General features: G+C 43.7%; 2 protein-coding genes and 1 long non-coding RNA gene across 9 annotated transcripts in view; 2 read left to right on the forward strand and 1 right to left on the reverse strand.

Annotated features, from left to right (window-relative positions):
- plekho2 (pleckstrin homology domain containing, family O member 2) overlaps window positions 1-15,471 on the forward strand; it is a 73,450-nt gene extending 57,979 nt beyond the window's left edge. The window contains 7 exon segments of the mRNA XM_069177983.1: window positions 7,801-7,950; window positions 8,069-8,191; window positions 10,981-11,085; window positions 11,492-11,590; window positions 12,667-12,963; window positions 13,038-13,298; window positions 13,300-15,471. Coding sequence (XP_069034084.1) covers window positions 7,801-7,950; window positions 8,069-8,191; window positions 10,981-11,085; window positions 11,492-11,590; window positions 12,667-12,963; window positions 13,038-13,298; window positions 13,300-14,184 — 1,920 coding nt within the window. The 3' untranslated portion in view covers window positions 14,185-15,471.
- A 586-nt stretch (window positions 15,472-16,057) lies between these two features.
- LOC138215698 (uncharacterized) overlaps window positions 16,058-16,401 on the reverse strand; it is a 115,938-nt gene continuing 115,594 nt past the window's right edge. The window contains exon 3 of the long non-coding RNA XR_011179753.1: window positions 16,058-16,401. This exon is cut by the window's right edge and continues 520 nt beyond it. This is a non-coding gene — a long non-coding RNA (uncharacterized lncRNA).
- The window catches only part of ankdd1a (ankyrin repeat and death domain containing 1A), a 119,736-nt gene continuing 119,597 nt past the window's right edge, over window positions 16,263-16,401 (forward strand). For all 7 annotated transcript variants that reach the window (XM_069177974.1, XM_069177977.1, XM_069177976.1 and 4 more), the window contains exon 1: window positions 16,263-16,401. This exon is cut by the window's right edge and continues 78 nt beyond it. In XM_069177974.1, the coding sequence (XP_069034075.1) occupies window positions 16,263-16,401 (139 nt within the window).

Below are 16,401 nucleotides of genomic sequence, written 5' to 3' on the forward strand. Positions count from 1 at the left end.
TGCGTTTTATATCCAGTCTGTAGTTTTATCTCCAGTCTGCGTTTTATATCCAGTCTGCGTTTTATATCCAGTCTGTACTTTTATATCCAGTCTGCGTTTTATATCCAGTCTGTACTTTTCTAGCCAGTCTGTGGTTTTATATCCAGTCTGTGGTTTTATATCCAGTCTGTACTTTTATATCCAGTCTGCGTTTTATATCCAGTCTGCGTTTTATATCCAGTCTGTACTTTTATATCCAGTCTGCGTTTTATATCCAGTCTGTACTTTTATAGCCAGTCTGTGGTTTTATATCCAGTCTGTGGTTTTATATCCAGTCTGTGATTTTATATCCAGTCTGTGATTTGTATCCAGTCTGTAGTTGTATATCCAGTCTGCGTTTTATATCCAGTCTGTAGTTTTATATCCAGTCTGTAGTTTTATATCCAGTCTGTAGTTTCATATCCAGTCTGCGTTTTATATCCAGTCTGTAGTTTTATATCCAGTCTGTACTTTTATATACAGTCTGTAGTTTTATATCCAGTCTGTACTTTTATATCCAGTCTGCGTTTTATATCCAGTCTGTAGTTTTATATCCAGTCTGTACTTTTATATCCAGTCTTCGTTTCATATCCAGTCTGTACTTTTATATCCAGTCTGTACTTTTATATACAGTCTGTAGTTTTATATCCAGTCTGTACTTTTATATCCAGTCTGCGTTTTATATCCAGTCTGTAGTTTTATATCCAGTCTGTAGTTTTATATCCAGTCTGTACTTTTATATCCAGTCTGCGTTTTATATCCAGTCTGTAGTTTTATATCCAGTCTGTACTTTTATATCCAGTCTGCGTTTCATATCCAGTCTGTACTTTTATATCCAGTCTGTACTTTTATTTCCAGTCTGCGTTTTATATCCAGTCTGTGTTTTATATCCAGTCTGCGTTTTATATCCAGTCTGTACTTTTATATCCAGTCTGTGATTTTATATCCAGTCTGCATTTTATATCCAGTCTGTAGTTTTATATCCAGTCTGCGTTTTATATCCAGTCTGTACTTTTATATCCAGTCTGTGATTTTATATCCAGTCTGCATATTATAGCCAGTCTGTAGTTTTATATCCAGTCTGCGTTTTATATCCAGTCTGTACTTTTATATCCAGTCTGTACTTTTATATCCAGTCTGCGTTTTATAGCCAGTCTGTGATTTTATATCCACTTTGTAGTTTTATGTCCAGTCTGTACTTTTATATCCAGTCTGTGTTTTATATCCAGTCTGTAGTTTTATATCCAGTCTGCGTTTTATATCCAGTCTGTAGTTTTATATCCAGTCTGCGTTTTATATCTAGTCTGTACTTTTATATCCAGTCTGTACTTTTATATCCAGTCTGTCGTTTTACATCCAGTCTGCGTTTTATATCCAGTCTGTGGTTTTATATCCAGTCTGTACTTTTATGTCCAGTCTGCGTTATATATCCAGTCTGTACTTTTATATCCAGTCCGCGTTTTATATCCAGTCTGTAGTTTTATATCCAGTCTGTGATTTTATATCCAGTCTGTGTTTTATATCTAGTCTGTGGTTTTATTTCCAGTCTGTACTTTTATATCCAGTCTGCGTTTTATATCCAGTCTGCGTTTTATATCCAGTCTGTACTTTTATATCCAGTCTGCGTTTTATATCCAGTATGTACTTTTATAGCCAGTCTGTGGTTTTATATCCAGTCTGTGGTTTTATATCCAGTCTGTGATTTGTATCCAGTCTGTAGTTGTATATCCAGTCTGTAGTTGTATATCCAGTCTGTAGTTTTATATCCAGTCTGCTTTCTATATCCAGTCTGTAGTTTTATATCCAGTCTGTGATTTTATATCCAGTCTGCATATTATAGCCAGTCTGTAGTTTTATATCCAGTCTGCGTTTTATATCCAGTCTGTACTTTTATATCCAGTCTGTACTTTTATATCCAGTCTGCGTTTTATAGCCAGTCTGTGATTTTATATCCACTCTGTAGTTTTATGTCCAGTCTGTACTTTTATATCCAGTCTGTGTTTTATATCCAGTCTGTAGTTTTATATCCAGTCTGCGTTTTATATCCAGTCTGTAGTTTTATATCCAGTCTGCGTTTTATATCTAGTCTGTAGTTTTATATCCAGTCTGTACTTTTATATACAGTCTGTAGTTTTATATCCAGTCTGTACTTTTATATCCAGTCTGCGTTTTATATCCAGTCTGTAGTTTTATATCCAGTCTGTACTTTTATATCCAGTCTTCGTTTCATATCCAGTCTGTACTTTTATATCCAGTCTGTACTTTTATATACAGTCTGTACTTTTATATCCAGTCTGTACTTTTATATCCAGTCTGCGTTTTATATCCAGTCTGTAGTTTTATATCCAGTCTGTACTTTTATATCCAGTCTGCGTTTCATATCCAGTCTGTACTTTTATATCCAGTCTGTAGTTTTATATCCAGTCTGCGTTTTATATCCAGTCTGTGTTTTATATCCAGTCTGTACTTTTATATCCAGTCTGTGATTTTATATCCAGTCTGCATTTTATATCCAGTCTGTAGTTTTATATCCAGTCTGCGTTTTATATCCAGTCTGTACTTTTATATCCAGTCTGTGATTTTATATCCAGTCTGCATATTATAGCCAGTCTGTAGTTTTATATCCAGTCTGCGTTTTATATCCAGTCTGTACTTTTATATCCAGTCTGTACTTTTATATCCAGTCTGCGTTTTATAGCCAGTCTGTGATTTTATATCCACTCTGTAGTTTTATGTCCAATCTGTACTTTTGTATCCAGTCTGTAGTTTTATATCCAGTCTACGTTTTACTTCCAGTCTGTACTTTTATATCCAGTCTGCGTTTTATATCAAGTCTGTGGTTTTATATCCAGTCTGTACTTTTATTGCCAGTCTGCATTTTATATCCAGTCTGCATTTTATATCCAGTCTGTACTTTTATATCCAGTCTGCGTTTTATATCCAGTCTGTACTTTTATAGCCAGTCTGTGGTTTTATATCCAGTCTGTGGTTTTATATCCAGTCTGTACTTTTATAGCCAGTCTGCGTTTTATATCAAGTCTGCATTTTATATCCAGTCTGTACTTTTATATCCAGTCTGCGTTTTATATCCAGTCTGTACTTTTATATCCAGTCTGCGTTTTATATCCAGTCTGTACTTTTATAGCCAGTCTGTGGTTTTATATCCAGTCTGTGGTTTTATATCCAGTCTGTGATTTAATATCCAGTCTGCGTTTTATATCCAGTCTGTAGTTTTATATCCAGTCTGTGTTTTATATCCAGTCTGTAGTTTTATACCCAGTCTGTAGTTTTATATCCAGTCTGTACTTTTATATCCAGTCTGTAGTTTCATATCCAGTCTGCGTTTTATATCCAGTCTGTACTTTTATATCCAGTCTGCGTTTTATATCCAGTCTGTACTTTTATAGCCAGTCTGTGGTTTTATATCCAGTCTGTGGTTTTATATCCAGTCTGTACTTTTATATCCAGTCTGCGTTTTATATCCAGTCTGTACTTTTATATCCAGTCTGCGTTTTATATCCAGTATGTACTTTTATAGCCAGTCTGTGGTTTTATATCCAGTCTGTGGTTTTATATCCAGTCTGTGATTTGTATCCAGTCTGTAGTTGTATATCCAGTCTGTAGTTGTATATCCAGTCTGTAGTTTTATATCCAGTCTGCTTTCTATATCCAGTCTGTAGTTTTATATCCAGTCTGTGATTTTATATCCAGTCTGCATATTATAGCCAGTCTGTAGTTTTATATCCAGTCTGCGTTTTATATCCTGTCTGTACTTTTATATCCAGTCTGTACTTTTATATCCAGTCTGCGTTTTATAGCCAGTCTGTGATTTTATATCCACTCTGTAGTTTTATGTCCAGTCTGTACTTTTATATCCAGTCTGTGTTTTATATCCAGTCTGTAGTTTTATATCCAGTCTGCGTTTTATATCCAGTCTGTAGTTTTATATCCAGTCTGCGTTTTATATCTAGTCTGTAGTTTTATATCCAGTCTGTACTTTTATATACAGTCTGTAGTTTTATATCCAGTCTGTACTTTTATATCCAGTCTGCGTTTTATATCCAGTCTGTAGTTTTATATCCAGTCTGTACTTTTATATCCAGTCTTCGTTTCATATCCAGTCTGTACTTTTATATCCAGTCTGTACTTTTATATACAGTCTGTAGTTTTATATCCAGTCTGTACTTTTATATCCAGTCTGCGTTTTATATCCAGTCTGCGTTTTATATCCAGTCTGTGTTTTATATCCAGTCTGCGTTTTATATCCAGTCTGTACTTTTATATCCAGTCTGATTTTATATCCAGTCTGCATTTTATATCCAGTCTGTAGTTTTATATCCAGTCTGCGTTTTATATCCAGTCTGTACTTTTATATCCAGTCTGTGATTTTATATCCAGTCTGCATATTATAGCCAGTCTGTAGTTTTATATCCAGTCTGCGTTTTATATCCAGTCTGTACTTTTATATCCAGTCTGTACTTTTATATCCAGTCTGCATTTTATAGCCAGTCTGAGATTTTATATCCACTCTGTAGTTTTATGTCCAGTCTGTACTTTTATATCCAGTCTGTAGTTTTATATCCAGTCTGCGTTTTACTTCCAGTCTGTACTTTTATATCCAGTCTGCGTTTTATATCAAGTCTGTACTTTTATAGCCAGTCTGTGGTTTTACATCCAGTCTGTGGTTTTATATCCAGTCTGTACTTTTATAGCCAGTCTGCATTTTATATCCAGTCTGTACTTTTATATCCAGTCTGCGTTTTATATCCAGTCTGTACTTTTATAGCAAGTCTGTGGTTTTATATCCAGTCTGTGGTTTTATATCCAGTCTGTGATTTGTATCCAGTCTGTAGTTTTATATCCAGTCTGCGTTTCATATCCAGTCTGTACTTTTATATCCAGTCTGTACTTTTATATCCAGTCTGCGTTTTATATCCAGTCTGTACTTTTATATGGTTTGGTGGTTTAGACCTTTTCTCAGTAGACAGCCCCCCCAGGACGGAGCTGCACGGAGCAGAGCCCCATCCTCACCGACGGTACTCAGTGGCTCTAGTTTAAGGAGGTTTCATTTAGAGTTTAGTCGAGGCTAGAAAGTAGTTTAAAGACAATTTTAACAGGCTGATTGTGTTTTTGTTAAATTACTTCATATTTTTTATTGTTATAGTATTTAGGCATAGCGGGGTGGGATAGGATATGAGGAGGGTTAGGCATTAAAAACGGGGGTCAGAGGTGAAGTGAGAGCTCCCCGAGTCCAAGCAGGGCAGCTCGGTGTGAAACCCAAAGAGTGGCAGATGTGTAGTGACCTAAAGCTTCATCAGAAACACATGTCTGCCTCTCGCTCTGCTTTCTGCTGCTCCGGTAACACAACCGGAGACCGGCGTGTTCTCGGGTCGGTCCGTTTTAGCTCTCACCTCTGAACCACAGAGGAGATGACACCTCGGCAGCTGGAGGCGAGAGGTGTGGTGAGGTTTGTGCCTCCGTGTTGAGCAGACTTCCTGTGTGAGTCCAGAATTACCATCACTGTGATATCACAGAGCTGCAGCAGCCAGCTGAGGCTGAGTAATGGAAACCTCTCTCTGCCGGGTTTCAGGGCTCGGTCAGCGCTGCAGAGGTCCACCTCCTTTTTCCATGTTCACCCACGTGAGGCCTGAATATCTGCTCCTATGGAGAACTCCCTCGCTGCACTATCGCTGTTTCTAGAGAGCACCGTGTCCCTTCGTCTGTCTGTCTCTCTGTCTGTCTCTCTGTCCTCCCTGCTCGGCGTCTCTGCAGCTGCTTTCAGTCAGAATGAAAGTGGAAAAACAGTGAGATGACCTCCCACCTAATCCCCAAACAGACAAAAAGATATCCTGGAGAAGCTCCTCCAGCTGAAACAAAGGCTGAGAGTCCTGCAGACACCTGCACATGTTGGAGTTTCTGTGTGTGTGTGTGTGTGGGGGGGGGGGGGGGGGGGGGGGGGTGAAGCCAATGTTTTTTTGTTTTTTTTTATATATATATAAAAATCTTTAAATAATCCATCCATCTGATAAATGTTCAACAGTGAGAAGTAGGTTTCTGTTTGAGGTGTAGTGGAGTCCAGGTGAATAAATGTCCTCCAGTCACAAACCTGAGGAAACAGGTGTGTTGTTCATGTAACTGTGAGCTGCTGTCATGTTCCTTCAGTCAGGTCGGGATGGAAGTGATGAACAGTCAGGTACCTTCGATCTGTGAAGAAGTGAAGCACAACATATCAACCACCGACGCGCACAGCGGCGGCCATTAAAATAAAAGTGAATAAAGAGCAACTTCTGCTTTAAATGTAGGAAATGACTTCTCACACTTCCCCCGACTGATGCAGGAGATATGATCAGATTTCTAACATGAAAACAGATTTTGAATAGAAATGAAAGCTGTGAGTATTTCAGACAGGAAGAAGTCCTCACATGATCTGAGCTGAAGTCTTCAGCTGTTTACAGGCATGATGCTGACTCATCAGGTTATTTATATCCTGATACAAACAGTGACATCATCAGATCCAGCTGTTTATACGGAGGCCCTTAAAGCTCATTTCGGCAGCAGCACATCGTGAACACTTCGTCTGTCTGTCAGAGGATCTGTTACGATCTAATGTAGAGACATAATAACTATCATTATTTTATTATTTACAAAAACAATATCATCAAACTTCATATTGATCTGATACAAAGAAACAAAATGCTGATGAGAAGTCAAAAGGAATAAAAACAGTCAGAGACAGACAGGTACACCTTAGAGAGACAGACAGGTACACCTGAGGAGAGAGAGACAGGTACACCTGAGGAGAGAGAGAGACAGACAGACAGACAGGTACACCTGAGGGGAGAGAGAGACAGACAGACAGACAGGTACACCTGAGGGGAGAGAGAGAGAGAGAGAGAGAGAGAGAGAGAGAGAGACAGGTACAACTGATGAGAGACAGACAGGTACACCTGAGGAGAGAGAGAGAGACAGACAGGTACACCTGAGGAGAGAGAGACAGGCAGACAGGTACACCTGAGGAGAGAGAGACAGACAGACAGGTACACCTGAGGAGAGAGAGAGAGGCAGACAGGTACACCTGAGGAGAGAGAGAGAGGCAGACAGGTACACCTGAGGAGAGAGAGAGAGGCAGACAGGTACACCTGAGGAGAGAGAGAGAGGCAGACAGGTACACCTGAGGAGAGAGAGAGGCAGACAGGTACACCTGAGGGGAGAGAGAGACAGACAGACAGGTACACCTGAGGGGAGAGAGAGAGAGACAGGCAGACAGGTACACCTGAGGAGAGAGAGACAGACAGACAGGTACACCTGAGGAGAGAGAGACAGACAGACAGGTACACCTGAGGAGAGAGAGACAGACAGACAGGTACACCTGAGGAGAGAGAGACAGACAGACAGGTACACCTGAGGAGAGAGAGACAGACAGACACACCTGAGGAGAGAGAGAGAGGCAGACAGGTACACCTGAGGAGAGAGAGACAGACAGACAGACAGGTACACCTGAGGAGAGAGAGACAGACAGACAGACAGGTACACCTGAGGAGAGAGAGACAGACAGGTACACCTGAGGAGAGAGAGGCAGACAGACAGACAGGTACACCTGAGGAGAGAGAGACAGACAGACAGACAGGTACACCTGAGGAGAGAGAGACAGACAGGTACACCTGAGGAGAGAGAGGCAGACAGGCTGCTGCCCCCCCGTGACCCTGTTCAGGATCAAGCAGGTATCGATACTGTGCTATGGGTGTGTTGTGGCCGTGACCTCGTCCCTCTGCTTCCCTGCAGGCTGTGAAAGAGGCGGCGGCCCCCCAGATCAGAGAACCCTTCCTGGGGAAAGCTGGCTGGGTGAAGAAGGCCCCCGGCAGGCTGCTGGCCAGCTACAAGGAGCGCTACGTCCATGTGGAGAAGACGGAGGTGGTGGTGTATGAAGACCAGGTACTTTCTGTTGTGCCATTTCACACAGATCTCCCGAGTGTCTCCCGAGTGTCTCCTGCAGGACCTGAGGAGGTGCTAAGAACTAAATGCATCCTGTAACTTGCTGTTCGTGCTGCAGGACCTTCAGAGCTGCCTGGAGAGACTCGACCTGGAAAACTATGAGAAATGTCACGAGCTGAAGAGCACCTTCATGAAGAAGCAGAGACTGATTCTGATACGATCAGCCAAGTGTGGAAACAAGGTGAGCTGGAGGGGAAGGAGACACAGCAGCATCCTATAATATTAATAATAATAAGCACCTTTTATCAAAGTAATGCTGCTCAAAGTGCTTTAAAGAAAGAAAATGACATGCAGTGTTTCACATTAAAACAGACATAAACAAACATTTAAAGATATAGAAAAGAAATAAAATGCATGAAATTATTAGACAAAAAAAGAGTTAAGATATAAAATAAAGCAATGAGTATTTTAAAGGCGCAGTAGTTCAATAATATATATACAATTCAGTCATATCAGCCATGTGATTAACCAACAAATATCAGTAACACTCGGAGTCAGAGGATATGAGAGGCGGAGCTACACTCACTGGCTTAGTAGAGGGGGCGGGGCCACCGACATTAAGGATTTTCTAATTAAAGTGTATGAGGAAGCTGCAGCTGTTGCTGAATACAAACCCTGCGTTCCAGTATTAATACTTCCAAACAATTTAGTCCGCCAGAAACAGGTTCAATATGCCCCAATACGTACATACTGTAGTATGGTACGTAGGACGTCACAAGTACCAGGATGTTCTACTACATCTGGTCGTATTTTACAGTCTGCAGGTCAGCATGCTAGTCCAGCTGTTCTGACCCATAATCCTTTGCACAGCGGAAGAGACTTCACATCGACAGTTTATGGCGCTGATGCTCCGCCCACAACAGGAAGAAGAAGAAGAGGCATTAAATTGAAGCCTACTTCTTCTAAATCACATCCTTTTTCTTTTTACTACAAATGTCCCGGTTGTTTACGTACTTCATGCATCAGTAGATGCTTTTTAAAGGAAGCTGCAGTCTGCTGAAGCAAAAAGAAACAGTTTGTGATCTGGAACGCAGGGAAAGTGTTTGTTCTCCGCTGCTGCTGGACAGAAGAATCAGTGTTTATTGAGTGTTAGACAGAGGACACAAAAACACTGAATTCTGGGTAAAATTAAAGCTGCAGATATTTTGGAGGCTGATGTGTTCACATGATGAGGTCATTTCCTGTCAGTGTGGTTTGAAACAACACGACTCTACACAGTCAGAGTCCTGACATGGAGGAGAACTACTAGTTAGTGGACTAAAGGAAGTATGTCGTCTGGGTTTAACAGATCTCAATCCATCTTCTCTTTCGTAATCTGATATCCATTCATCGACCTTTCAGCCACACAACGTTCGGACCGCCCACTCGCTAAGATTCTTGTGATTCGACTGATATGAACCATTTTAAGGTTTGGTGAACAGCTGTCAGACAAACAGACGAGTACAGTAGTGAAACAACTCACCTGTAAAGTCTCAGAGTCCAAACGGTCCGGTTCAGTCAGCCCAGGTCCAATAAATCCAGTCCAGTACATCCATCAGTACAAACCATCTGCTGCTGCATCATCTCAAACTTCCCGCAGGTGTTCTTCATTTTCTACATCGTGAGCAGTAGCTGCCACTTTGATTGACATCTCATTGAACCAACAGCAGCTTCCACAGCCTCAGCCTTCAACAGCCAATCATAGTCTGCATGGAGCGGAGGTGTCACATCCAGTCAGAATCACTTTAGCACTGATTGACACTTTGTACAGCCAATGAGATTCTGGACAGGAGTGTCTGTGGCTTCAGTGGGCGGGGCTTATACCAGAAGGAAAGAGTATCTGCTTTAGGGTCTCTTCTTAATGTAATAATACACCATGTCAGAGGTTGTTTTTTTAAATGAATACTGGACACACATTCATCAGAGGGTCAGAAAGATGAGCAGTAAACATTGATATTATATTATATATATTATTATTATTAATAATATTATAAATCACAGCACCACCTGCTGGTCTGAGTGGCCATGAAACATAAACAGGAAGTGAGAGAGGGATGTCAGTGTTGTTCGGTACAGTACTCGTGCATTCATTGCACTGTTTCTACGTGGTTACCGTGGCAACAACTGTACGTTACATGTGCGGACGGTCTTCTGAGAGTGTTTTGGTTTCCGTTCTGTTTTTATTTTGTGAATAAAGTGAAATTAAAAACATAGAAGTTCCTCCAGAGGATTATTTAGTGAGTTGAACTCTATTAGAACTGTGAGGGTCTGGTGGTCGCTTGTTTCTCCTGGTTGTTCACAGGGAATGAAGTGTGAGTGTGTGTGTGTGTGTGTGTGCGTGCGTGTGTGTGCGTGTGTGTGTGTGCGTGCGTGCGTGTGTGTGTGTGTGTGTGTGTGTGCGCGCGCGTGCGTGCGTGTGTGTGTGTGTGTGTGTGTGCGTGTGTGTCTAACCAGGATGTGCACAGCTACTTGGTGGCCTCCTGCCGTCTCCGCGGTAACCCTGCTCAGCTCAGGCTCTGTGTGCTGAGTGAAGCCAGACAGACAGAAGCGCCATCAGAACCACAGGCCCGGTCCGCAGGCGGTCCAGACCCGGTTCTGGTGTCTTACAGTGGAAACTGTTTCCTAACATAACTTCTATTAACACGTTGCCCATCTTCTTCTATTCATTAGTCACAATTGTTGTTTAAATAAAGAGGTTTTCACTGCTGGACCAGAAGAGACGTGTTCCTCCTCAGCAGGAGGACGGACGTTAAACTGGAAGAAGAACTAACGACACGACTCAATGTTGAACATTAATTCATGAATCTGAGACGATCATATCAGCAGATCTGAAGCTTTGGAGGCCGATGAAGAAACTTTGATTCTCCATGTTCCTGTTCTGGAAAACTGACTGGTAGAAAGTCAGAGAGCCGTTTAAAAGATTTCTATAAACAGTAGCGTGTCACTGAGATCATGAGCTGACATGTGTGTTGTTCTTCCCGTGACCAACAGGTCCATGATGTGAAGTTTCAGACTCAGACTGCAGAGGAGAAGGAGGCCTGGATCAAAGCTCTGAGAGACGGCATCAACCGGGCCAAGAACAAAGTGTTCGATGAGGTCTTAGACACACACATCTATATCACAAACACTCTCACTCACACACACACACACTCACACACACACACACACACACACACACCTATATCTATAGCTATATATCTATATAGATATATAGCTATAGATATAGATCTAGCTCGATCTAGATCGATCTATATATATATATATATATAGACCTATATCTAGATCCAGATCTAGATCTAGATCTATATAGATCTAGATCTATCTATCTATCTATCTATCTATCTATCTATCTATCTATCTATCTATCTATCTATCGCTATCTATATCTAGATCTAGATCTAGATCTATATCTATATATCTAGATCTAGATATAGATCTAGATCTAGATATATAGCTCACACACACACACACACGCCAGCTTCACGCACTTCTCTGTTTTCAGGTGAAGGTCGATGACGGCAGTAATTTAGAACACGTTACTCGAACGAGACCCAAAGGGAACCGGAACCGGCGACCGCCGACCAGAATCCACATGAAAGAGGTGTGTTCACAGACGAGGGTTCACTGTCAGATGTGATTTTGACGTCTCCTTCATTTAACTGTTTTTATGGGTGTTATGAGGTGAGGTGTAACAGGACCTAAACGCAGGCACACAGACTCAGGTATAAGTTCAAAATACAGTCACAGGACAGACAGCTGGTAGGACAGCCGGCGGGAGATGACGGCACTGGAGCAGGACCGGGGACAGACGGAGAGACTCACTGGCTCCGACTGGTAGTCCTGCAGTACCTGGTACTCCCAGACAGTCTCCCATCCAAGTAGTAAGCAGGCCTGACCCTGCTTAGCGTCAACAATCAGCCAAGATTGGGAGCACTGACTGGAAGCAGAAGGAACCAGAACAGACTGGCAGTATCTGGCAGTCTGGACCGACACTAGACGACTGCAGGACCAGGGTGCACATAGTCCCGGGAGGTGATCAGGGAAATGAGCCACCTGCAGGTGGTGATCAGGGGAGAGTGGTGGCAGCTGCTGAGACCGGTGAGGGGCGTGGCCACGGGAGGTGACAGGAGGCGGGGAGAGGAGGACACAGAACACATGGGGACACAATAACAAAGACAAAGACAAGGGACTGACAGAAAACATGAGGAGAGGTGATTGGGGACCAAATAGAGGAGCAGACAAAAATCCTGACAATGTTCTTTACATGAAAAAAAAATTCAACAGAAATATAATAAAATATAATTGTGAGACCTGATGTCCTCCTCAGGAGACAGATGATTTAAAAGAATAATAATAGATTGGACATGTTTTTTTGCTGTAACATGTTTCTTTCAATCACAGTTCTTAAACAATGTAAATCATTATAAATGGTAAAACCTGTTCTTCCTCCAGGTCTCAGGAGGAATCTGGTTCATTCCAGTTAGTTTTTAAATCCAAGTTACTTTCAATAAAAGTCAACACATTTGTTGTCCCCTCCCTGTGTGGTGGGCTTTTATTGTGAAACATCTGTGCAGGAAGTGTTGACTTTGATTGACAGTAAGTGAACAGTGAACCAAACAACCGTGACAGGAGGTTGACGGAGTTCCTTCAGTTTAACGTGTTAAAGTTCCTCGACAGGTCGCCGACGTGTCGTCTGACGGGATCCTGCGTTTGGATCTGGATCTTGAAGATGCCGTCATGCCTAACGGGACGCGTGATGCCAGTGTTGACGGCACTGAAACCCCGAAAGAGGCCGGCGCGGTCCCAACGCCACGGTCCGACACCAAACCGGTGGTACCGAAGGCTGAGGAGGAAGGTCAGAGGTCAGAGGTCAGTCCACAGAAACAGGTCATCAAACCTCCGATGCCGCCAATCAAAGAGGCGAAACCCAGTTTAGCGGCTGAGGACGAGCTTGGCGCCGGTCCAGAGAAGAAGGTCGGTACGATGACTCATCATTTTATTTTCTCTTCTCACAGCGCGGCCCATTAATTAGATGTTCTGTCTCTCAGATCCTGAAGCCGCCGACACCTCCGTCCAAAGAAGCCAAGCTCGCCGCTTCACCTGCTGGAGAGGAGGAGGAGCCCCGAACCGACCCGGGTTCTGACGGTCCTGATACCAGGAAGAGGACGGGTCCCCCTCCGACCCCCCCCAACAAACCCAGCAGCTCCATCAGCAACCTCACCGAGGCCCTGCCGTCCGGGCCCAACGCTCCCCCTCCCCCCCCCGCCGTCCAAAGACAAGAAGCCAGCGCAGCCGGCCGTGGAGCCTCGGGGTACCACGGAGGAGGACGAGTCGGACCGGCCCATCTTTAACGAAGCTCCGCCTCCTGTCAGAGATGACGAACCCGAGAGTCCCGGCGCTGAGGACGAGCTCTCCGACATAAAGAAGACATGTGCCGATGAGCCGCTGAGTCCCGGTCCTCCTCGGAGTCCGGTGGACGCAGAACCGAGCAGCGAGCCCAGCGAGGGACCGGACTCCACCTCGGACGTCCGAGCCGAGGAGGCGTTCCCCGAGGGCGACGCCGCCTCGGGGGTCGTCTCTGTGGACGAGCTGCTCGGCATCAGTCCGCTGCTCTGCCACAAGGAGCAGAAGGCGGAGCAGAAGGCGGAGCAGAAGGCGGAGGAGAAGTCGGTGGACAGCGGACGGCACTCGGACGACGACAGCGAAGGCTCCGGCAGCGAAGACATGCTGGCGGCTTCCACGGCGGCGCTGAGAGGAAGCCGCGCCGGTCTGGACGCGCTGGACGCCGACGAGGACGACATTCAAACCTCCGACAACGCCCACGCCGCCCCCGGGCCTCCGGTCGGACCCCCGGTGCTCCCGGGCCGGACCTCCAAGCCAAACCCTCCTCTCAAACCCGCGGCCAAGGCCCGGTCCGCCTCCATCGGAGACCTGGTGTCGGACTCGGCGCGCTGCGGTCCGGTGGGCCGGGAGGGCCGAGCTCCCGGTGATGATGTCATGAAACTTGAGACCGAAGTGGCGCTGGAGATGGAGGAGACAGAGGACCTCCTGAGGAGAGTGTCCCGGTCTGGGGGGGGCGGGCCGGAGGACCTGCTGGCGGAGGCCATGGAGAAGCTGAGGACGGCCGACCACGTCCTCCGCGAGGTCAAGAGACTGAAGCTCGCCAACAACTCCAGCAGCAGGAACAGCTGGTGAAGTGTCCTTGCAGCAGTTTGACCAGGAAGTGGCCAAGTCTTAAACCCCGCCCCTGAGCAGTGATTGTCCAATCAAAGCTCGGGAATCTTAACCTGGGCTGTCGAGCTTTGGAGTTCTCCGCACACGCTTTGCATGATCTGGAAGTGATGTCCAGTGCTCGGGGGTTAAAGGTCACCGACAGGATTTCCCCTCTTTGAGTCCTGAACTCTTTAGGAACCGAACACAACTCATGGAGCTAATGTTAGCCTGTTAGCTTAGCTGACAAACGTTACCGTCAACGGAAGAAAATGAGAAGCTGGTTTAGTCCTCTTCTGTTCCTCGTCTCTCGTCTCTCGTCTCTCGTCTATCTCCCCCGCCATCCCCGTCCTGTGTGCGACTGGACGTCCTGTGGAGCGTCTTCCACCTGAAGGACAGAAGTGTCTCGTTGACGGTTTTGCAGCTGTTCGCTCATAATTATCGACGTGCAATTATTTCCTCTGCAGCTGAAAGCTTCTTCTTCTACTGTTTCCTGTCTCTTTGGTTTTATTTGAAAGTTTTGACATTTTCAGAGAAGAATAATTACTTGAATGCTGATTTGATAATTAATGAAGTGCTAAGAAATCAGTACTTCTAATACATTAAAAGTACTAAAAAGTGTTGATACGATAGTTTTTATACTTCAGAGGTTTTTACTCTTCTTTTGTGTTCATTGGAGGGACTTCAGTGAAACATGTCCTCCAGACGTTACCGTGACGACAACGTGGATTTCTTTTGTGTAAAAGTTACTTTTATAAACGAATGTATTGAACAGTTACTTTCATGAAATGGCATATTTGAATCCAGCCACTGATGTTCTCCTGAACCTCAGACACCGACACAGTGCCCTCTGGTGGACCCGCCGGTGTACTGCATGTTAGGGAATTTAAACTGGACATATGTGATATTAAAGATGGACCAACGTAGCTCAGGAGTTTTCTAAAATTGATCTTTTCAGATGAACCTCATGATTAAATAATATCAGAGGATATTTCTGTCTCAGAAGGACTAGTTTTCTTGTTTTTTCTTGTTTTCATCCTGGTATTGTACATGACAGAACAACGCTCCCACTAACCGCTCTCAATGTGTGTTTTAATGACGTCTCAATCATGAACTCATCAATGAAGAATTACCTTGTTTTTGTCTCGTGCTTTGTCAACAGATGTGATGGTGGTTTTTAAGACCATTTCAAATATGTCATGTAGAGAAAGTACGAATATTTTCTAACACAATTTTGTACTCTTGATCAAATTTTCCTAAATAAACAAAGGGAAACTACTTGTCTCTGTTTTTGTCTTGGACACAGTTTTATCTCTGAAAATGTATTTAGGAATAGTTTTACATCTGTTGTACTTAAAATAAAACACTTTCTCATATAAACTTGACACCAGTTCTGATTAAACTAAAATCAGTTTTGAATGTAATTTCTCCAGTAAAAGAATTAGCACCTCTCGGTTGTTTCATCCTCCAACCGTCTCCCTTCACGTCTGTCCAGACTCGGATAACATCTGTGCTGTCGACCTTTAGTACCGTATATCTGACGCTGACAGAACTCAAAGATGTTGCCATGACAACAGACGATGCTTCAAACCTGGATGTTGCTGCAGAGAAGCTCCACATGTGTGATGGAGCTGAATGATGAGGTCACACTGACCTTTGACCCTTTTTCGATAAAAAAATGCCATCATTTCATCCTGTTACACATTATTATGTGAGGTGTCGTCATAGCAACTGTATGGATTCTTGAGTTATAGGCCACCATGTTTCTTGAGGTCACAGTGACCTTTGACCACCAAATCCTATTGAGCTCATTCTGAGTCCAGTTTTTAACTTCACCTGAAGCAGTAAATAGAATATATACGACAGGAGGCCTTTTATTTATGATTGAAACTGAAAAATAAAAATGAATGTGTTAACAATGACAATAGCTGCACTTTTCGGACAGACGTGGTTATAAACTATAACTTGCACAGTATGGTATAACATTATAAAAGCTGATAGGAGCTCAGACACATCTGATTACAGCCACTAAACGGAGATTGATGCTACGTCATTCTCTCTGAATGCAAATGACACACTTTTATATTCAATCTTTTAGACAGACGGTGCCGCGCTCAGTTGGCTTTATTGTGAAGGGGCAGACCGGAAGTGCTGGTGTCGGTTTTGTGACGGGAGTCCGTTTATCGGTGCGTCCGGTCTCCT

The sequence above is a fragment of the Embiotoca jacksoni genome, unplaced genomic scaffold, assembly GCF_022577435.1.
Source record: "Embiotoca jacksoni isolate LCO1_2020_lvr unplaced genomic scaffold, fEmbJac1.0.p SCAF_79, whole genome shotgun sequence".
Lineage (NCBI taxonomy): Eukaryota > Metazoa > Chordata > Actinopteri > Embiotocidae > Embiotoca > Embiotoca jacksoni.